The sequence below is a fragment of the Protobothrops mucrosquamatus genome, unplaced genomic scaffold, assembly GCF_001527695.2.
Source record: "Protobothrops mucrosquamatus isolate PMUCROS unplaced genomic scaffold, P.Mucros_1.0 scaffold3301, whole genome shotgun sequence".
In the NCBI taxonomy this organism is placed as follows: domain Eukaryota; kingdom Metazoa; phylum Chordata; class Lepidosauria; order Squamata; family Viperidae; genus Protobothrops; species Protobothrops mucrosquamatus.
In genome coordinates, this window is record NW_015389291.1 from 111,641 (window position 1) to 133,640 (window position 22,000).

General features: G+C 47.2%; 2 protein-coding genes across 2 annotated transcripts in view; both read right to left on the reverse strand.

Moving 5' to 3' along the window:
- BGLAP (bone gamma-carboxyglutamate protein) overlaps nt 1-363 on the reverse strand; it is a 2,394-nt gene extending 2,031 nt beyond the window's left edge. The window contains exons 1-2 of the mRNA XM_015826783.1: nt 279-363; nt 19-58 (exon numbers count right to left, since the gene is read on the reverse strand). Of these exons, the coding sequence (XP_015682269.1) occupies nt 19-58; nt 279-339 (101 nt within the window). The 5' untranslated portion in view covers nt 340-363. The remainder of the gene's footprint in view (nt 1-18; nt 59-278) is intronic.
- Nucleotides 364-9,381: 9,018 nt separating this feature from the next.
- On the reverse strand, nt 9,382-20,201 carry PMF1 (polyamine modulated factor 1). Its single transcript, XM_015826784.2, has 6 exons — nt 20,146-20,201; nt 17,925-18,122; nt 14,995-15,100; nt 11,457-11,557; nt 10,984-11,179; nt 9,382-9,411 (listed from the first exon to the last, which is right to left on the reverse strand). The coding sequence occupies exons 1-6, from the start codon at nt 20,199-20,201 to the stop codon at nt 9,382-9,384; spliced, it is 687 nt and encodes a 228-aa protein (XP_015682270.2).
- Nucleotides 20,202-22,000: the final 1,799 nt, after the last annotated feature.

Below are 22,000 nucleotides of genomic sequence, written 5' to 3' on the forward strand. Positions count from 1 at the left end.
CCCCACTCACCTTCCGACCTGGGCGACCCGTCGGCGCTCCGGGCGTGCGCGGCGTCCCCTGCAGAGGAGGAGGGGCGGAGGGCGCATGAGCGAGGGGCTCCCCTCTGCCCGCCCCAGCCTTGTCCGGGGGGGATAAGAGGCGGCAGGCACCCCGCAGCCCCCTGCCCTCCCGGGGGAGAAGCCCCTTCCTTGGGCCGAGCGGCTCCCCCTCCCAGGGCCGGGGCCCCGGGAGAGGCTCGGCGGGGACGGGCGGCCGAAGAGCGGCGGGGCTCCCTTACCTGGGCGGGCGAGGCAGAGCCCGGCCAGGGCGCAGAGGGCGGCCAGCAGAAGGGCGTTCATGGCGAGGCTGGGCTGCTCCGGGCGCTTCTCTCGGCCCGGCCTGCCCGGCGCCCCCTTTATACTCCCCCGAGCCGGCCTTGGCAGCAGAAGGGGGGCGCGTCGCCGCCGCCGCCTCCTCCTCCGGCTCCCGGGGGCGTTGCGGGAAGCCTGCCAGGCTCCGGGCCGGGGGAGGCTGGAAAAGAGGGCGGGGGCGCCGCCAAGCTCGTTTGGGCAGACTCTTGTGGGGGGGGGGTATCTGGCGGGGCTCCGAGCAGTTTGTTGGGGGGGGGGAAGCCGTGAGTGGAGGCCTCCTTCAAGGTGGGGCGCAAGAGGGTATGTAAAGTTCGGATGGTTTTCGTGGCGGCATTTTTGGAGGGGCTTCAGAGGTCATCTGGTCCAGCCCCCTGCTCGGTGCAGGAGCGCTTCGCAGCTTTTCAGTTGTCAGGACTTCGACTCCCAGAAGTTCACCCAGCTTAAAAGTTGCCAAAGTCGAGAAACGCTGTCTAGAACAGGGCTCTCCGACCTTGGCAACTTTTAAGACTTGGGGACCTCAACTCCATGCTGGCTGGGGAATCCTGGGAGTTGAAGTCCCCAAGTCTTAAAAGTTGCCAAGGTCGGAGAGCCCTGGACTAGAGCAGTGGTTCTCAACCTTTTTAATGCCGCGACCCCCAACCGGTCGTAAGTCGAGGACTAAACCGGTCGTAAGTCGAGGACTTTCCCTGCCCGGGAGCGCCGCGCATGCGTGGTTCCGCCCCCTGCGCCGGCCGAGGCGTAGCTGGCAAGCGGCAGAGACGGAGCAGGCCGACCACCAGCTGGCCCAGCCCATGGGAGGTAAGGCACCCGCCGGAAAAGGGGAAAAAAATGGCGGACAAAAAAAATGGCAGACAGCCTTGCTTGGCGACCCCCATGAAATGGTCGATCGACCCTAAATGGGGTCCCGACCTACAGGTTGAGAACCACTGGACTAGAGGCTCTCCCAAGAGATGCCAGGGAGCGACTGACGCCTGCACAAAATGTGTGCCGTGATGGAGCTTCAATTCCACCATCAGAGCCACCCTCTTGACTGTCTCCTGTGGGTATCCTGGCTCAGAGGCTGGCAGATCCGTGTTTCCTTGCCTTCCCTACCGCCTTGCAGGAGTCAGGTTGCCCCTTCCCCTCCGTGGCTTTTTTCCCAAGTTCAGAGGCAGCCCGGATTGCCCTGCGCTCCGCCTCTCCGGGGACTGGCCCTCTCCCGCCACCCGGCCTAACTCCAACAGCCACTTCTTTCAAGCCGGGATTTCTACAGAAACCCCAAGAAAGTGGAAGGCTTCAAACTCGCCCCAGGCTGGATCGGCTGGCTTCCTTTTAGGGGACTAAGTTGGGAATTTTCCAGTTTTGACCTTATTGACCAACATTTTAATATTTTACTGTGTGGATTTGGGCATTGCTGTAATTTCATTCTGTGCCCTTTTAATGGATTATAGTTGTTTGGAATCATCTTTCTTTTTTAAAGAATTGGTCTCAGGGAAACAAACCAAATTTCCTTTTAAATTGCTGCTTTTGTTTGATCAGGCATCCCTGTTGATTGATTGATTGATTGATTGATTATGTGCTATGAAAAAGATTTTGCCCTTCCTGGTCCTTCAGGCACCCATTGCTCCTGTGGTGGCATCTCTCTGCTGGCCATCCAAACTTACTTACTGAATTACTCATTTATTTGCTTATACTTATGTTATGAAACAAAACAATTAAAACATTAACACCTTAAAACCACACAGATTAGATTATTATTAAAAACTGCACTAGAGCGAAAACTAAAGAGACAGACAGCGGTTCTCGCCTCTGATGGTGGAATGTGGAGCATGTTAGCAAGACAGAAAACCTTGAAGGGAGGGGCGACCACTGAGGCAATCTTCAAGTACAGCTAGTCCTTGACTTACAACAGTTCATTTAGTGACTGCTCAAAGTTACAATGGCACTGAAAAAGACTTATGACTGTTTTTCACACTTATGACCACTGCAGCATCCCTGTGGTCGCGTGATCAAAATTCGGCCCCTTGGCAACTGACTCATATTTATGACGGTCGCAGTCTCTCCCGGGGTCACGTGATCCCCTTTTGCGACCTTCTGAAAAGCAAAGTCAGTGGGGAAGCCAGATTCACCGAACAACCATTTTACTAACTTATCTGCAGTGATTCGCTTAACAGCTGTGGCAAGGAAGGTCGTAAAATGGGGCAAACTCACTTAAGAAATGTCTTGCTGAGCAACAGAAATTTTGGGCTCAATTTTGGTCATATGTTGAGGACTACTGGTGCTCAGTTCTGAGTACCCTTTATCCAGACTGTTACGGCAACCTAACTGCCATGTGGCCATCTTACTAGCATGCTCCCACTCCTCTACACCTCCTTTCCCTCTCCTTTGGAAGCCTCTGCAGGAGTCCCCACCCCTTGCTCTTAGTTTGTTTCAGACATTTTCATGGGAAGCGGTTCCCAGAGAATTGGGGGGGGGGGCGAGGGGGCTGGTTTTTGGCCAAAGACACTGGACGGGACTGAGGCCAGGAGGCCCAAAGCCCCAGGGCTGTGATTACCAGCAAATGGCATGGTTTGTCCTGCCTGTGCAGATAAGCCGGGCCAAAGTGAGGAAAGCCTGTGATTTAAATCCCCGCTTCCTCCGTCCTTTCCCCACCAGGCGTCCTGCCTGGGGCAGCCGCACGGCTGAACTGAAGCCCTGGGAGCCCTTCCAGATCCGGGGAGAGGAAACTCCGTGGGGCGTGGACCTCTTTGCACCGGCCGATGCCCGGGACGCTCTGCTGCCCTTGAATGCCACGTGTGCCTCTTTTCCTCCGCTTCGAATCTGGGCACTGCCGAGATACAAAGAATAATGAGAGGGCGGCCTTTGACGGCTGGAAGTTACTCCTTCCAGACAGGGCTTCTTTGGAGGGCCTCCCGTTCACCCCGCGGCTCTGGCTGAGTTGCAAGACGCCAAACACAAACCAAGATGTAAAACTACGAATTTCCTGGCCCCACTTTATCCTGGCCTAGCAAGCGGGGCCAAGCCAGCCTAATACAATGTGGCTTGAGACAGACGTGGCACTGAGACCAGCCACTGTTCCCCTCCCAGCCTGAAGAAGGATTTTCAAAGCTCAAAAACAACAATTTGGTACAACTTCAGCTGTCCTAATGAAGGTGCCGCCTTCGCAGCCTGGGAACTGAAATGTAAACCGTTCTGAATTATTGAAGCAAAAGGTAGCGATTTAAACGAAGTGTAATCAAACAGTCAAGCTAAGGTGGGAGAGGCTTTTAACATGCAATTGAAGGAGCCTGAAAGAGCCCTTAACGGCTTGTCTGCTGCTGAACATAACTGGCCTGGCTTGACCCCAAGAGGCCTTGGGTGCAGAATGCAGCACAACAGTTGGAAGGGACCTTGGAGGTCATCTAGTCCAAGCCCCTAGTCAAAGCAGGAGACCCTATGCCCGTGGTGGTGAACCTGTGGCACGCAGAGCCCTCTCTGTGGGCACGTGCGCCATCGCCCCAGTCCTAGGCCTTCAGCTGGGTTCTATAAAACCTTTTCGCTTTAGGCCTCCGCTGCCTTGTGCAAAAAAAAAAAAAAAAAAAGGTTCAATCAATCAATCAATCAATCTCAACTTCTTGCAAGGAAAAAAAAAGTTCTCGCAAAGTTGGAATTGATTGAACTTTTTAGTCCCACCCAGTCTGCCGTTACCACCGCAGCCATGCCCAGCCAATGGGCCACACCCACCCCATGGGCCATGACCACCCGGCACCCGACGATATGTAAGTGGGTTTTGGGTTGCAGTTTGGGCACTCGGTCCCTAAAAGGTTCGCCATCACTGCCCTATGCCATTTCAGACAATGGCTGTCCAGTCTCTTCTTAAAAGCCTCCAGTGATGGAGCAGCCACAACTTCTGGAGGCAAGCTGTTCCACTGACTGTTCTGTCAGGAAATTCCTTAGTTCTAGGTTGCTTCTCTCCTTGATAGGTTTCTATCCACTGCTTCCTCTCCTGCCTTCAGGACAAGAACAGACTCTTCCCTTCTTGTACAGGTTTACCATCAGGAGGTTGTTTATTATATTTGAACAAAAGACAGGTGGCTGCAACTCATAGCCATGAAGATGATTTCCCAAGGAGGCAGACAATTCTTTGCACATTTTACAGAGCTGTGGCTGCTGGAGTCTTGGCTTCAACAAGTTTATTCAATACTTAGCAGCCACATGCAGATGTGTTGATTTGCATGAACTGCAGTTAATCTTTTTAGGGCTTAGCGGACGTGTGAATCCAGCCTATTCTAAGATTATTAATTCAGTGGTTCTCAAATGTGGGGATCCGACACCAAAATATAGATTTGTGAGGAAACTGGAGGAAAGGGAGATGCAAAATTCGAATTAGGAGAGCTTGAAAAGAGAGAAATCTCTATGCAATATAACACATTGCGAAGTTTGGGGTCTCAAGCTAAACTGGAGGAGGTGAGCAGCATGCAACGTGTTTGCGTTAGTGAGGGACTTCAGTCCGCTGTAGAAGGTCTCCCTGGAGGAGAAGCAGCACCAACTCACTGTTTCAGCAAGACCCCAACAGCTCCCCGACTTGTAGAAGCCCAGCCAGAAAGAGGGAGGGAGCGCAGCCTTCTTTGGCGTCTCTCACCGGCCCCAGGAAACCCGGGCTGGGCTGGCCAGCAATTCTGCCTGGCACATTCGTCGTGACCTCAAGGCTTTTGTGCTTACAGAGTCCTGAGCTGGGCCAGCCTTCCTCCCAAGCCGGTTCCTTATCAAAAGCAGATGTTTGGGAGACTGTTCTTTCTGTGAGGAGCCTTGCTGATGTCCCTTCCTGGCTCCAAGAGGTCTCCGCATCAGAGCAAAATGGGGGACGCGTCTAGGACCCAGATCCAGAAGCTCTTGGGAGCTTTGTCTGGGTCTAGGGGGTGTTCCTCTCCCATTATTCTAACCAGCAGCTCAGAGTCTCCTAAACTGTGAGACGGACAGCAAATAAATTTGATAAATAAAATAAATAACCCTGAAGAGCTGCATGAAGAACTCTGCAGAAGAGACAGGCAGGTCTTCTTCTGCCAAAATCTCTTCCACGCTTCCCAGACCAAAAAAGTGTCAGTGAAAGTCAGGCCTCCTTTTTCAGAGGCATGGGAAGAATTTGGAAAAGGGCGAGAAAGATGACCAGGAATCTAAAAATAAAAGCTCGTCAAGGTGCTGGAAAAGCTGGCTGAACCTTGAGAGCGAGACGGCTGAGGGCGAGAGGCAAATCTTCAGATGTCAGAAAGGATGATGATGAATGGAAGGGAGCTGGGAGACCAACTAGTCCAGTACTTTTTCAACAACTGGCAACTTTTAAGAGGTCCAGACTTCAATTCCCACAATTCCCCAGCTGGCATACATCTAGATGCAATCTCCAAATTTCAAGAAGGTATTCTATATACTATAGCAGTGATGGCGAACCTTTTAGAGACTGAGTGCCCAAACTGCAACCCAAAACCCACTTATGCATCGTCGAGTGCCGGGTGGGCGTGCCCAATTGTGTGGGTGTGGCCCATTGGGTGTGCATGGCTGCGGTGGTAACGGCAGACTGGGTGGGACTAAAAAGTTCAATCAATCAATTCCAACTTTGCAAGATCTTCCTTTTTCCCTTGAGAAGTTGAAATTGACTGATTGAACCTTTTTTTTTTGTTTTGCACACAGCGGCGGAGGCCTAAAGCGAAAAGGTTTTATAAAACCCAGTTGAAGGTCTAAGACTGGGGTGACGGCACGTGTGCCCACAGAGAGGGCTCTGAGTGCCGCCTCTGGCACCCGTGCCATAGGTTCGCCACCACTGTACTATAGAATACTATAGAATACAATCACTCATTATCTGATTGTATTATTTGGATGTCCCACAGCCGTACTTGTACAAGTTCACAGCTGTCAAACAAGAGAGCTTGCAGAATTAACATTCTGAGTGAAATAAATACAAAGCAGGAGCTGTAATATTTTGATAAATACACAATCACATGCACCCCCATGCCCAGCTTCCCACCCCAGTCAAGCTGAGAGGGAGCGGCCCTCTTCCGCAGACTGGCTGCTTTGGAAATCTGGCAGAAAAAACCACAGGATCCCTGGTGTGGCTCTCCGAGGTCTCCCTCGCATCCTCGCCCACAAAAAGCAGCCAGGCCGGGCCTTCTCAGGAGAGATCCTCAACGGTCCCCATCATCGTCCGGCCCTCGATAACAATTCCCTGAAAGGAGGGTAGAAGAGGTTAAGTCCACTGCCAGAACAGCCTTTGAGTAAGAGGAAACAGCCTCCCTCACTCTACAGCGGTGTTGCTTAACCTCTGCGACTTTGAGGGGCGGACTTCAACTCCCAGAATCCCCCAGCCACCATGGGGACTTCTGGGAGACACGTCCACTCTTCTTAAAGTCACTGAGGTTCAGAAATATGGCTCAAGAGGATCTGCAGAGAACAGATGGGCTACTACAATGTGGGATTCTTGTCAGAGTAACAGAGTTGGACGGGACCTCGGAGGTCTTCTAGTCCAACCCCCTGCCCAGGCAGGAGACCCTATACCAGGCATGTCAAACTCGCGACGTATTGGGACTTTTCCCCCATTGCCGGCAATGGGGTGGGCGCGGTTTCGGCGTGACGCATCCGACCCGCGGGCCAGCAGTTTGACATGCCTGCCCTATACCATTCCAGACAAGTGGCTGTCCAGTCCCTTCTTAAAAACTTCCACTGATGGAGCACCCACAACTTCTGGGGGGAAGCTGTTCCACGGATTAACTGTTCTCACTGTCAGGAAACTTCTCTCAGTTCTAAATTGCTTCTTCTCTCCTTGATTAGTTCCCCTCCGTTGCTTCTCGTCCTGCCTTCAGGCGAGGTCTTGCAGGGCCTTCCCAGGTTCAATCAGAGATCCTTCCCTATGAAATCCTGCTGGAAGAACTGCCATCTTCAGCAATAAAGTGTCCCAACACCTTAATCGAGCGTGTCCTTGATTTATGACCATTCATTTAGTAACCTTTCAAAGTCACAACAGTGCTGAAAAAAAGTGACTTAAGACAAGTCCTTGTCCTTTTGACCGTCGCAGCATCCCTGCATCACCCGATCACAACTGGTGCACATGGCAACCAGTAGGCATCTATGATGGCTGCCACGTCCCAGGGCCGCATGATCCCCATCTGCAACCTTTCCAACTGGCTTCCAACAAAGTCAGTGGAGAAGCCAGCAGAGCTCGGAAGTCATGGTCACGTGAGGTCTCAATGACTGTGGCAAAAAGGTTGTAAAATTGGATGTGGTCATGTAATGCCTAATTTAATGATCACACCACTCAACAACATGTTTCCCAGGCCCAACTGTGGTCATAGGTCAAAGACTACCTGTATTGAGGTGTGTTTGTGTCCTGCTGCCCTTGCTAGAGGACACCAGAGCAGGTCTGAGGGAGATCAGCATCCTGTAAGGCAGGGGTCTCCAACTGGAGCAATTTTAAGACCTTTCAAAACTTCCGGTTTTGCGTCTTAGCGATACAGCCAAGAGATTGCGGAGCTCCGGACCTCACGGCTGATTTTGTCCTGCCAGGGACCCTAAATGGGTCTAAAGTCGCCCCAAAGAGACGACAAAGAAGGAGGCCCCCCCCCGTTGATCACAGAAAGATGGTCGATCTGCTTGATCTGGGGAAGCCATACAAACCGACAGGAGAAAGGCTAGCTGCATTTGGTGACTAGCCCAAGCTACCAACAGCCAAAGTCCAAAAGCACTAACTAGAACAGACTGAACAGCGTGTTTGGAACTGGGTGAGAATATCGATCTTCTCTCTTCTATCTTGCAACTGATTTTCTGGAAAAGATTCCCAAGAAGCAAAAAATACTCCGAAAGCGAGAAGGATAGCAGCCCCACCCTTCCATAGAAGGCGTCTAATTTTTATGGGGGACATAAATACATTGAAATGAAATTAATATAAAACTACAGTCTGGAGAAACTTGAAAATTATGGAAACTGTTAAGATTTTCCATTTGAAAGAGTACTGATGAAATTATAAGAAAATAATTTTCTGTTATAAAAGTTGGAAAATGAATAGTTACTGACATCTAGTGGTGGAACCCAGTATAAAACTATAGCTGCCTTGGCTCAGAAACTGGCAAGATGCCCAGAAATAGAGAACAACTTATCCTTTGATCCTCAGTGACTCTTAGCTAAATAGAGAACAGCTGGGAACAGAGGAAAGAAAATACAATGGACTATCTACTATAGACTGAGAACTACAATTGTTATAAAAACTGCTGACCTTCTTGGATTATAAACACTTACTAAGCTGTGATGTTTAAGGTCAAGAATTCTTTGCAGAGAAAGAAACACCTTGACTTTAGCTACTCTTCTAGAGGGGAAGCTACTGGATTACTCATAGGTGAACATTTTGGACTGCAATTTTGGCTGCTTGATAATTGTAGGACCCCTGAGCAGAAGAACTGTTATAAAATATTGCTTTCAGTGGTGGACTGATAATTGGAAACACATTGGACTATAAAGGCCATACATAAAGATAAGAACTATACAAGACTTTGTTTGGACCTTAAGATTGGTTGGTTTGATAAGTCTAATATACGGGGATTATGCTACCAGTGAAAGATTATTTGGAGGGGGAGATAAAATGGATGTTGCATACCTAACTAAAACTGGTGGGAAACCACACCCAATATCTTCTTCCGAAGTGCCCAGCCTGGAACATCAGAGACCTGCAGGAGTAATACTTCAAGACAAGGCAAATATCTTCCAGGAGGAAATGCATGCTATGTTGCAACTAATTCAAATGACAATTGTTTCAAATCATGATGAGATTAAAAATAATTTAGATGACATAAATGAGCACATCTTTAACCTAAGCTCACAATTAAAAAATTCTCAGAAAATGATGATAAAGAATTACCAAACAAATCAAGACAATAGAACACAAATCAGAGGATGGAGGCTTCAAACGAAGAGAATCACAGGCAAAGAAAAATCGGCAAGAATCTGTTATAATATTGGAAATGGAAAAGGCATTTTATTTTTCAGGACTTCAAAACAAACCTGAGGATAAGAAAGAAGATCCGATAAAATGGATTATAGAACTGCCAGGAGAACCACTAGAGTCTGGGAGACCAAAAATGAAAAGAGAAATTGAGGGAGAAGTGGAAGCTCCCTAACAAATATAAATGGGCGAACATCCCGCTCAAAAGCACCCCACCAAATTTGTCCTTCCCATTCCTAACAACATTCATCAAAACACAGGAAGAATCCCCTGGCAAGCTGAATACACTGATAGGAAAGCTGTTTGGCAAAAGAAGAAGGCTAGAGTTAGATTTAAGAGATCAGATGATTTGACTTACCAGATGGAGTACTATATGACTAAACACTTGTTTGAATATGGTTAAAAGAATAGATAAATTTTGGATATAAATGGGTCCTACAGTAAGAGGGATGTGATTTATAAGTAGTATAATACTTGTTTATGATACGGGAAATGTAAAAATACTGGGATGGCTTATGTGAGTGAAATGTTTGGATATTTAAAAGTAATTAATCTTGAGAAAATCATAACTGACAAGAATGTTTTGAATACTGAGGGGAAGTTAAGCTTAAATAAGAACTCTGAAAACAGGACCTATAGTGATTTAATAAGATGACTCTTTGCAAATACAATTGAAACATAAGCTGATTAGAAAAAATGTTACACACTGATGTTATTGTTATTTCTATAAATACTAGAAAAATGTTTATATTCAACTTTGTACGTATCGAAAATACTAAGAACTGTATTTGCTCAATGTTGGTAAAAGGAGAATACTATTGGAAGAAGAGAAGATCACGGAAATGTATCACTAGCTAGTATGTTGATTATGGAATCATAGAAATTATTATTGTTGATAAATATACGAACCCAGACAACATGTTGTTTACCAAGCACTAAAGATTATCTTTAAAAAAATCAATAAAATATATTTTTTAAAAAAGACCTGTGGACTTCAACTCCCAGCTGGCTGGGGAATCCTGGGAGTTGAAGTTCACAAGTCTTAACGTTGCCAAGGTTGGACATCCCTGCTCTATGGGCAGGCTGGTCTCTTCTTGTGCTAGTCACAAATGTTAAAAAAATCATTTCTAATTAATAAACTGTTTTAATTTTTGTTCTTCCTCAGTTTGGGATCTGAATTTAGATCTCTCTTTTTGATTCATCTGGCTGTACAGGTAGTCCTTGACTTATGACCACAATGGAGCCCAAAATTTCCATTGCTAAGTAAGGCAGTTGTTCAGTGAGTTTTGCAGCATTTTTATAATCTTTTTGCCACAATAAGCAAATCACTGCAAATGTTAAGTGAATCATGTGGTCGTTAAGCGAATCCGGCTTCCCCCATTGACTTTGCTTGTCCGAAGACAGCTGGGAAGGATACAAATGCTGATCACGTGACCCCAGGACTCTGCAATAAGTGCATGCCAGTTGCCAAATGTCCGACGTCACTGCGGGGATGCTGCGACGGTCCTAAGTGTGAAAAACGGTCACAAGTCCCTTTTTTCAGTGTTGTTATACTTCAAAAGGTCACTAAGCAAATGGACATAAGTCAAGGACTACCTGTATTTCAAGGGCCCGTCTTTTAATCTGATCCTCAATCTCCAAGTGTGACCCCCGTGATTTGCCTGGCCCCGATTTCCAGTCACAGCGGCACCCACCTGCCACTCCTCCCTCTGCTGGTGGACCTGCGCCTGCAGCGCCACAATCCTCTGCCGACCGGCCACCACAGCGGCTGCCAGCTGCGAGTTGCTTTCCTGCTTTTCCTTCAGGGATTTTTGGAGGCGTCTGCGCTGCTTGAGAAGGTAGGGCACGACCACCCTGCGAGCATCTTCCTCGGGGAGACCACTCGGGCGCCTGGATGCAGAGACAAGGAGCGGGTCAGGAGCGGCCCGGAGGCAGGCTAGCCTTCACCATCCACTCTCCCGGGAGGAGAGGCCCCCAGAAAAGCTCCCACCCAGCATTTTGCAGCGGGGCCACACCTCTGCAGTTAACGCACAACGTTGCTGGCCTCAGAGGCACAGCGCCCACTGCTCCAAAGCTCAGAAACAGAGTTTCCTTGGCACTGTGAAGACAGACCACAGGCCCCGCAGTCGCTGGGCTGCTGAATCGCTGAATCCCGAGGATGCCTCACCATGCAGGGCCTTCCTTGCCCTCCGCTGCTCTCTCAAGCTTATCCAGGGAGTCGAGCAGCAACGGCAGGTTCCCTTCCTCCTTGAGGGCCTGAACCTCTTCCTGCAGAAACAGAGGCGATCGAGTGGCGCGAGGCAGAACAGCTGCCTGGGTCGGCTCGCAGAACATCAATAGCCAGAGAACGGGCTCGGGAGCCAATCTGGCCTGGTGGTCAAGGCACCCCGGGTAGAAAGTGGGAGACCAGGAGTTCTAGTTCCGCCTTAGGCATGAAAGCTGGCTGGGTGACTCTGGGCCTTCCCTCTCCTTCAGCACTACTCATCTCATAGGGTTGCCGTTGCGTGGAAAAACAGGAGGAAGGAGCTATTTTTAAAAATAATAAAAATTTAAAAATGCAGAGTATAGTTACATAATGCAGCCAACGGGAGTGGTGTAAATACTTTGTGAGGCATGGATCAAATGAGTGAAATGGGCCCCGTGAAGGAAGCCACACTGGGCGGGAATTGCAAGCACACAGACCGTCTTCCCAGGGGAAACACCCTGCTTCAAATGAAAACATTTATTGGGTTACCCACTGCAATCAAACGACTCCTGGGGCTCCTAAGGCCATCCAGAACACAAAAATGCACACAGGAAAATATTAGTAACTAGAAAAAAAACATTGATAGAACAAAATATAAAAACACCACAATAAAACCAATAAATATGTATGAATAAAAGGGATCAAAACCTCAAATGCTTTTTGAGTAACTCAGTTCTGAGCCATTTAGGAAATGCTATTAAAAGGAGGGCTTGCCATTTCTCAAAGAGGGATGGCAAGCCCTCCTTTTAATAGCATTTCCTAAAGAGCAGGCACAGCAAAGAGCAGGCACAGCAAAGCAGGAAAAGCTGAGGGCTTCCAGCTCAGAAAAATAAGCTTTCAATATTCCCCAAACTGTCCAATAATTTTTTTGCAATGCCAACACAAATAGTTATCAATCCATCCTTTGCAAAAATTCTCTAGATGGTGTCCTATAAATATGAAAAACAATCTTTTGGAAGATTAATTTCAACTTTAAACCACAGGATCTAAGCTTAATAATCTTCAAGACTTGAGTCTATTGGTTTGGAAGGACTGGAATTTCCAGTTCTTGATTCCAAAATTATTGTATATTTCTTTTTGATGTTTTGAAATTTCTTTAACTTTTCACAAAATGTGCAAGTAGATATTCTAAAATTGAAATCTTGTGCATTAATAATCAGTTATTTTAGAAGGTGCTGGGTCGGACACGACTTCGCAACTAACAACAACAACAAAGCGCTAGCTCCATATTAAATTGTCAAAACATATTTTAACTGAATTGATGGTTTAAAGAAGGCTGTACTTGCTGAGAAGTTTTAAAGTTATAATTAAGCAACAATGGAGCTAGTATAATTACATCCTTTTGCACCCTTTCCAGAAAAAAAGTTTTACCATCAATTTTAAGAGTAGAATTATTCTAGGTTGAAGTATTCATCAAATTAAACCTCTCACACAATACATCTTGGTGCTGTTGGAAACCCTAAATTAGTCCTGGTAAGCTCTGTACATAAGAATACCATGATTTAAATGGGTAATTAAAAGAGCTTTCCAAACTAGCCCGTTTGTAAAAAAAACCCCAAACATTTTAATAAAACATTTTCTAAAATACAGTATAAGCCAGGGGTAGGCAACCTTGGTTCTTTTATGACTCATGGACTTCAACTCCCAGAATTCCTGAGCCAGCATGGCTCAGCTTGGAAACCTTTCCCTTTCCCCTCAGCACGGCTGGCTCAGGAATTCTGGGAGTTGAAGTCCATGAGTCATAAAAGAGCCAAGGTTGCCTACCCGTGGTATAAGCCCAATGATATTTCTGAAAGACCAGAAGATTAAAACCAGGGTCTGGATTATTAAGGGGGTGGAGCAGCTTGGGAGATGCTGGGCTTGTTGACTGGAAAGCCGGCAGCCCAGGTTTGAGACCCAAGCGCCACCCGATTGGGTGAGCACCCATCCTCCCCCCAGTTCCTGCCAACCTAGCAGTTTGAATGCATGCAAATGCAAGTAGGTAAACAGGTACCACTACAGTGGGTAGATAACAGCGCTCCGTGACCTCATGCTGGCCACCGTGACCAGGGAAATGTCTTCAGACAGTGCTGGCTCAATGGCCTTGAACAGGAGATGAGTGCTGCCCCCTAGAGTCGGCAATGATTAGCGGAGTAACATCTGCAGGGACTCCTTTACCTTACCTGCTTGATTATCATAATAGCAGTTCACAGAGGGCTTTGGAATTTCAATCCGGTCTTTCATCATTATTAATAATTGTATTAGTTTTACACTTTTACATAATACTTATTATTACTGTTTTTCCTGTTAACTCTTTTGTTACTAACATGGCATATAGATAATAGGCTAACAATTTGTAAACAGATCTAGTAGAATAGTTTAAAATTATTTTGGCCTGTTTAGTAAGGGGTAGGAAATTAATTGTTGTATTATATTAATCAGCATTCAGCTAGGGAGGATGTTATGTGTATATGTGTTAGTCTTTTTTCCCCCGAGACACTTTTTCTTTTTAATGTTTGTTGTGTTTTTTTCTTTTCTTCTGGTGTTCTGTATTTTAACTTTCCTTAAATAAACTAAATATTATCGGGGGGGGGGGGGAACACAGCCTGGTAAAAGCAAAGAACCCAGAATCTCCCTTTCTAAAATACATTTGTCTGTAACAGAGGAAGGAATGGCCCTCCCCTTGGTTGTCCTGGAGGGCAACGGGATTGATGGATTGAAATTGTTGGCAAAGATTCAGGTTAGATATTAAGAGGAACATCTGGATAGGAAGAGCTGTCAACCAGCGGAGCAGGTTGCCTCATGAAGGGACACGTTCCTCTTCACTGGAGGTCTGAAATGTTTTAAAGAAATCTCTTATTTTGCAGAGGTTCAATTAGATTACTTCTTCCCATTCTTATGATGCTGTTATTATTGCCAATTGCTGTGGGAACAGAGAGTGTAGAATCACCAAAATAACAGTAGTTTTTAACAAAATAACAGAATACCAGAGTTGGAAGGAACCTTGGAGGTCTTCTACTCCAACCCCCTGCTCAGGCAGAAAACCCTATTCCATTTCAGACAAGTGGCTGTCCAATTTCTTCTTAGAGACCTCCAATATTACAGCACCGACAACTTCTGGAGGCAAGTCGTTCCACTGGTTAATTGTTCTCACTGTCAGGAAATGTCTCCTTAGCTCTAGGTTGCTTCTCTCTTTGATAAGCTTTCACTAATTGCTTCTTGCTTCAGGTGCTTTGGAAAATAGGTTGATCCTCTCTTCTTTGTAGAAGCCCCTTAAATATGGGAAGACTGCTATCATGTCACCCCTGGTCCTTCTTTTCATTAAACTAGACATACCCAATTTCTGCAACTGTTCTTCGTATATTTTAGTCTCCAATCCCCAAATCATTTTTTGCAAATTGAGAATCTTTGCTTCTAACTAACAACTGCCAGCTGCCCTGAAAAAAAGAAAAAAGGAAATTGTCCATGTTTTGGGACTTACCTGTACAGAATTTTGCAGATGGGATATGAACTGATTATAAACACATTTTGTGAATTCAGGATGGGCTTTGTAGAGGTGGCTGTAGCACTTGGTGAAAAGGCGACATCTAGGGACAAAAAAGGGAAACTGCCAATCAGGTTATAAAACACAAAATGCTGCTTTTCAGAAGGATTCCTATAAAGCTAAACCTTATTTGTTGGATGAAGACTACTTGGTGGCCAACATCCCCTCTATCTTTCTCATATGCAGAAAACCTGAAGAACAAAACTTGTTTGGGGCTCATCAATATTTACTCTGGTCGCACCTTTTCCAAATGACACACCTGAGTCAAAGGCATAGGCTTTCTGTGAGTTGCAGATAACAATCTGATGCACGGAGCAGTGAACCAAAGATCTCAGAATTCTTCAATTCACTGGCCCTTTCATGAAGTTCCAGATTGTTCATCAAGCCCCAAACATTTATTACATGAAAATAATTTAATAAACACTACTTTAACTAATAGTACTGCCAACAAGGATAATAGGACAAAATAAAGAAAGTAATAGAAAATGAAGAAGCTAAAATGCTCTGGGACTTTAGAATTCAAATGGACAGGCACCTGCCGCATATCAGCCCAGACTTAAGAACTGTTGATAAGAAAGGCAAAACAGTCTGGATACAGGATGGGGCAGTGCTTTGAGACAGCGGAAGAGAAAAGAAAGAACTGGAGAAGCTAACATAATACAAAAAATAGAACAACTGTGGCAAAAGAAAGCAAAGGTAGGAGTAGCCTTGGGTGCAATCCCAACACATTTGTAGCATCAGCACTGACAAAAATCCCCATCTGTCAATTGCAAAAGGCAGCTTTATTCGAAACAGCTTGCATCCTGCAACAATGCCTTTAACACCATCAAAGAAGATCTATTCAACCGTACATATTTCAATCTTGTATTTTAAATTTTATGTCATGCAGTATGCTTTATTTTAATTGTGAAGCTTCTGACACGAATAAACAAGCAAACCATCAAAGAACGACATTTGCCTATCCTAGGTCCTTGGAAAGGATTCAATAGGTGGACAAAAATGCAAAACTGGTATAAATATCTGGCTGACTATGCAATCAACACAACAACAACAACAACAATCTTATATCCTACAACAAGACTTTCACCACCATCAGTCACATCTGCCTCTCCCAGGCCTATGCAATCAATCATCATCATCTATCCTGCAACAAGAATTTCAACACCATCAAGCAACATCTGCCTATCCCAGGTCCTTGGAAAGGATTCAAGAGATGCCCAAACCAGTCTAAAACATCTGGCTGAATGTGTGACCAACCATAAGAATAATAATCTTATATCCTGCACAAGGCTTTTAACCCCATCAAACATCCACATCTAGCAGAATATTAACAGAATAACAGAGTTATTGGAGGTCTTCTAGTCCAACCCCCTGCTCAGGCAGGAAGCCCTATTAATACCATATTCTCACTTCCTAAATAGAGTCTGAAATATTGAAGGAGGGAAAAAAATCTTAGAGAGGAATCTTGAATTTTAACTGGACTGTCTTTCATTTTCTAATCCTTTCACCCCAGCAATGCAACCTTCACTAAAGAATGCAGAAAATCCCTTATTTGGAGTTTCTGACTAGTTTCCGAGCAACATCTCGGAATTATAGCTAAATGAAGATGTTGGGGATCTCAAAATAGGGGTAAAATACCCCTTTGATTGCAATCACTGTGTGGCCAAACCTGCCACGATACAAGACTGGGTTACCTGTGACGAAAACCCTGGCAAAGTCAATTAAGCAGAAAGTAGCAAAGGGTCAGTTGGTCCCCCCACTGTCCTCCACTGCCAGGGTCTCCGGATGGCTTAAACCAGTGGTTCTCAACCTGTGGGTCGGAACCCCATTTGGGGTCGATCGACCATTTCACGGGGGTCGCCAAGCAAGGCTGTCCGCCATTTTTTTTTCCCACCATTTTTTCCCCCTTTTCCGGCGGGTGCCTTACCTCCCTTGGGCTGGGCCAGCTGGTGGTCGGCCTGCTCCGTCTCTGCCGCTTGCCAGCTACGCCTCGGCCGGCGCAGGGGGCGGAACCACGCATGCGCGGCGCTCCCGGGCAGGGAAAGTCCTCGACTAACGACCGGTTGGGTAGTCCTCGACTTACGACCGGTTTAGTCCTCGACTTACGACCGGTTTAGTCCTCAACTTACGACCGGTTTAGTCCTCGACTTATGACCGGTTTAGTCCTCGACTTACGACCGGTTTAGTCCTCGACTTACGACCGGTTGGGGTCGCGGCATTAAAAAGGTTGAGAACCACTGGCTTAAACTTAAGGATCTGGGGTCCTGCCCCTCCCAGGTGGTCCTTGGGAGGAACTCAGCAAGGCAAAAATTCAGCCACATTCGCTCTAAACATCCGGCTGGCTGTGCAACCAACCCTAAGAATACCACAACTCAGACGCTCATAATAATCCCCCGAGTTGCTCAAACTCCAGTAACACCAACTCAGCTCCACCATCCCCGGGCGGCTCTTGTGGCGGGCTGACCGCCCAGCCCAGCCCTGCCCGGCCCCGTCTGGCCCCCTCTCTCAGGACCGGGAACAGCCCCCAAAAGATCCTCCGCCATTTATTGACCCCCCCAAAAAGCTGACTGGCCCCTTGGATCCCCCCACTGGCGCTTGGGGGGCTGATAGGGGCCCCTTTGGGGAGCCCCGGCTGAGGAATTCTGGGAGTTGAAGTCCACACGGCTCCAAGCTGGAAGGGGGGGGGAGGAATTAATCCCAAATTCATAGTTACGTCATTCCTTTACAGCGCGGGTGGGCAACTATGGCAACTTGACGACCTGTGGACTGCAACTCCCAGAATTCCCGAGGCAGCTTTTGCAGTCCACAGGTCAAACTGCCCACAGCCGGTCCAAGCCCATCATCCCCGCCCGACTCGCCCCTCTTACCCGTCGACGTCCAGCGCCTGCAGGAACTGACTGACCACGAAGTCCAGGGTCTGCTCGCGGCCGACTTCACCCTGAGGGGCCACGGCCGGAGCGCGGCTTTCTTTCTCCTTCTCCCCCCCCTCCCCCTCCTCCTTCGGCGCCACCGCCGCCATCTTCTTCCCGCCAAAGGCAGTGGATCCAAACCAGGCGAGGCCCCGCCTAGTCGCGGCCCCGAGGCCCCTGATTGGTGTCGGCCGCCCGCCTCGCCCGCGTGCAGCAATCACGTGGTTTGGGAAGCCCCGTGCCGCACGAAAAGCAGGAAGCGCGCCGCCCTTGGCCGCTGAGGAATTGTGGGGGTTGAAGTTCACCCTTCTCCAAGCGTCCAAGATTGCGAAACACTAATGCAAACTAGGATACCTGGCAAGCCAACATGCCAGTGCCTATATATTCACCAGCTGGTAGTTAACGTAGTGCCCTGCTGTACGCAGGATCTCATTTCCTTTTATTAACAAGAGGGTTGCATAAACGAGAGGCTGTAGTATTATTATTTATCGTTGTATTATTTTCTTTACTTTTCCCTTTTATAGGTATTATTATTCTTGCTTTGCATGTATATCGAGTGCTTCTGTACCACAGGCAAATTCCTTGTGTGTCTAATTCCACTTGGCCAAAGAAAGTATTCAGTTCAACTTGTATTGAGAGTCCTGGTACTATTTGGAGAATCTCTGATCTGGAATGGAGATTACCCTAAAACATGCTTTGCAAAATCAAGATTTCCTTAGCAGCTGTAAGAACATGCTCAGAACTGCTACATGTGTGGACGTGGTGGTTGTGCTGGTGCTTGTTCTCCAGATGTTCTGGATAACGAGCTTGGTCGCTCAAGAGTGAGACCCTGGTGAAGCGGGCACAGCAGCCCCTGCATTTTCTGCATCATACAGCATCACAGTCTGGTTTGGAAGCATCCCTGCTTCAGACAGGAAGGCGGTGCAGAGAGTGGTGAGGATGGCACCAAAGATTATGGGCAGTTCATTCCCTTCCATCCAGGACATGGCACGTAAGCGTTGCTTGAGCAGGGTCCGTAAGATCGTCTGGGACACTACACATCCTCTCCACGACCGTTTCTCCTTGTTACCTTCTGGGAGGACATGCAGAAGGTCCATAGGCATATATTTGTATGTGTATTGGGTAGATAGATACTTTCTTCTGAGAGCAGGCAACGGAATTTCACGTTTAATGTGTGCCAGTGTGCTCACAGAAAAAAGTAACAACAATAATAACTCCCAGCAGCACAACCACCATTTATGTTTGGGGATGATGGATACGGTAATGCAAGACATGGAGGCAGCCAGGGTGGATCTGGGCTGGCTGCCGAGAGCTTATCAGTCATTTCAAAGGGGCTTCTCCTTCTACACTATCGGGTCCAAAACAACAGTTGCAAGAAAATGGCTCAAAATGAATGGATTTAAAGGCCAATAATTTGAACTAGTGCATCTGTATTGCTTAGGATTAAAACATTGGAATCAACGTGAATTCCGTCAGCGGGAGGGAAAATTGCTAAATATCAAAATAGTGGAAGTCCATGGCCACTACAGAATGTACAAGATGGATCATTGTAAACAGTGATTGTGAGCGAGAAGCAGGGTGTGCACCACAAAATGTGTTGAACTGTAAATTCTCTTCACGCATACGAGGGCTGAGACTCATCCTCGTGTAACGCCTGAGCATTTTATTTATTAAACAAATTTATATAGCTGCCCAACTCACATAGGTGACTCCAAGCAGCTTACAGAATATTAAAAATCCACCAGATAATAAAATCCCATTAAAACCCCCCACACATTTCCCTTTTTGATCACCAAAAGGATTTCCTCCGTTAGACAAAAGGATGAAGGCTGTATGTGCAACAAAATCTACTTTTAAATTACTTGTGTCTGTAGTTTTGGAATCACCTGCTCTGGTTTCTTTTCCAGGTATGTCACAAATAGTAAAATAACGCTTTTTCTTTTCTTAAAATCCACGTTCATTCACTCTCCTGAATGCTGGTTCCCCTCACTCCTCATACCGCTTTGTGAATGGTGTCTTTGAAGCTCACCTTCTCGGGTGGTCCCTGGGGGACTCCTGGGAACATCTTAGGACAATACCTGCCAGTTCTCTTCACCTTAACCGCACAAACGAAAGCCCTCCACAAAAAAAGATCAAATAAATAATAAAAACTTTAATTACACTTTTAAAGACTTCTTACAGTGCAAAATTGAAACCAGCTTTAATGTACTGTACACAAATACATTCAAACTCCATATTGAAAAGGCAGGCACCATATTAGAGACCCTCGGAATTAACTCAGCTGGACAATAAGAGAATCCTTATTTTAGGTTGCTCTGGGTGATTTCCTCTCAGCCTTATTCCCCCCACCTGCCCCCTCCCATTCCCATAAAAAGTCTACGTGGCATGGTTTAGGTCAGGGATTCTCCAAACTTGGCAACTTTTAAGACTTGTGGACTTCAACTCCCAGAATTCCCCAGCCGGAGAGTTGAAGTCTTCAAAGTTGGCAAGTTTGGAGACTCCTGATTTAGATAATAGCTTCAGCTTCCAGAGAATACTTCAGCAGTGCTCCCTACAGATTCTCGATAATTTGAATGAGAAACCTATTAAATCAGTGTACCATTAGATAAAAGGAAGATGTCCAAAACGGTGTTTCTCAGGCATGGAAAGTTTCGGCTCCCATACCCTCTCTCCAGTCTCTCTCTGGAAGTTGAAGTCCACCCAGCTGAAACTTGCCCCGCCTGAGAATTAACTGGTCTGGCTAAAGAATGGAATGAAATCTCAGTTCAGTAGTGATTAAAAGTGGTGCTTGGAATAGTGCTAACAGGAAAAGCTCCTCCGTCACAGGGGAGTTTGGCCGGGGGGCGGCACCGAGGGGCTTCTGCCCTTCCTCTTGCTCAGGTGTGCCAAGCATTTTGATCACCATTGGGCTGCAGGGGGGCAGCTAACCCTAACCCCTCCAGGCCCCGCTCCGGTTCTCACACAAGCCGTCCGTCAACACCAGGGGCAGTCCCTGCTGCTTAAGCTCACAATCTTGGTATTTTAGCAAGTCGGGGGGGGAAAAAAACAACCCAGCTCATAACAGATTTACAGATTCTTTTTCAGCAGCTCAAAGGAGTTTTCGGGGGGGGGGCGGGGGGCGAATTCACTTTACATTCAACCAAATTTACCTTATTTTTCTTGGCTATGGCACAACTGCATTGTGGTAGAGTTGTGAGGTCTTCTGTGGAGAGGGAAGAAGTCTCCTTTGGCCACCCCGGACCCCGTCAACCACACCCACCAGCAACCCCAGACCCTTCACCGCTTGAAGTGTGCATTCAAGCCCAGATGTGGCACATCTGGAGAAATGCTCTCCTGTTGAAAATCAACTAACGTTGAGAAATCTTAGGACATCCAAAAGAAACTAAGCCGGGCAGGTCCAGCTTTGCTTCCACGGAGGGCTGATTTGGGGCCCGTGAGATGTGTACTTTGGGGAACATTTTCCCCACCCATCCCCAAATTCCTAGCCCTACTGAAATGGCCAACCACCTCTCTCTCTCTAGGACTCACCTCCCATCATCCTTTTCCAGTGTCTCTCAACCTCAGCAACTTTGAAATGGTTGGACCTTGACTACCAGAATTCCTCAGCCGGCTGGGGGTTGGAAGCCCACCCCTCTTAAAGTTTCTGAGGTTGAGAAACACTGCTTTGGGTGAAAGAGAGCCCAAGAGACTTGCTTGAATTTGGGGAGGGGGTCTGGTGGAGTGGCCAGCAGGTAGCTTTGGTGTGCTGACCGTGTGCTCCGCAACATACACTTTGTGGAGGGCAGCTGGCTGAGGAATTCCGGGAGATGAAGCCCACAAGTCTTAAATTGCGGAGTTTGCAGACCCCTGACCCAGAAGGACCGTTCAACCTGGGCAACTTTAAAATATGCAGACTTCCAACTCCCAGCCTTCCCCACGTTTAAGGGTTTAGAGGTCCTCTGCCGCCCATGATTAGGGCAGACATAAACCGTTAGACATTGAACGCTGCTTGCTGAAGAAAAGCCTCCCCAAAGGGGAGAGAATAACACCTCACT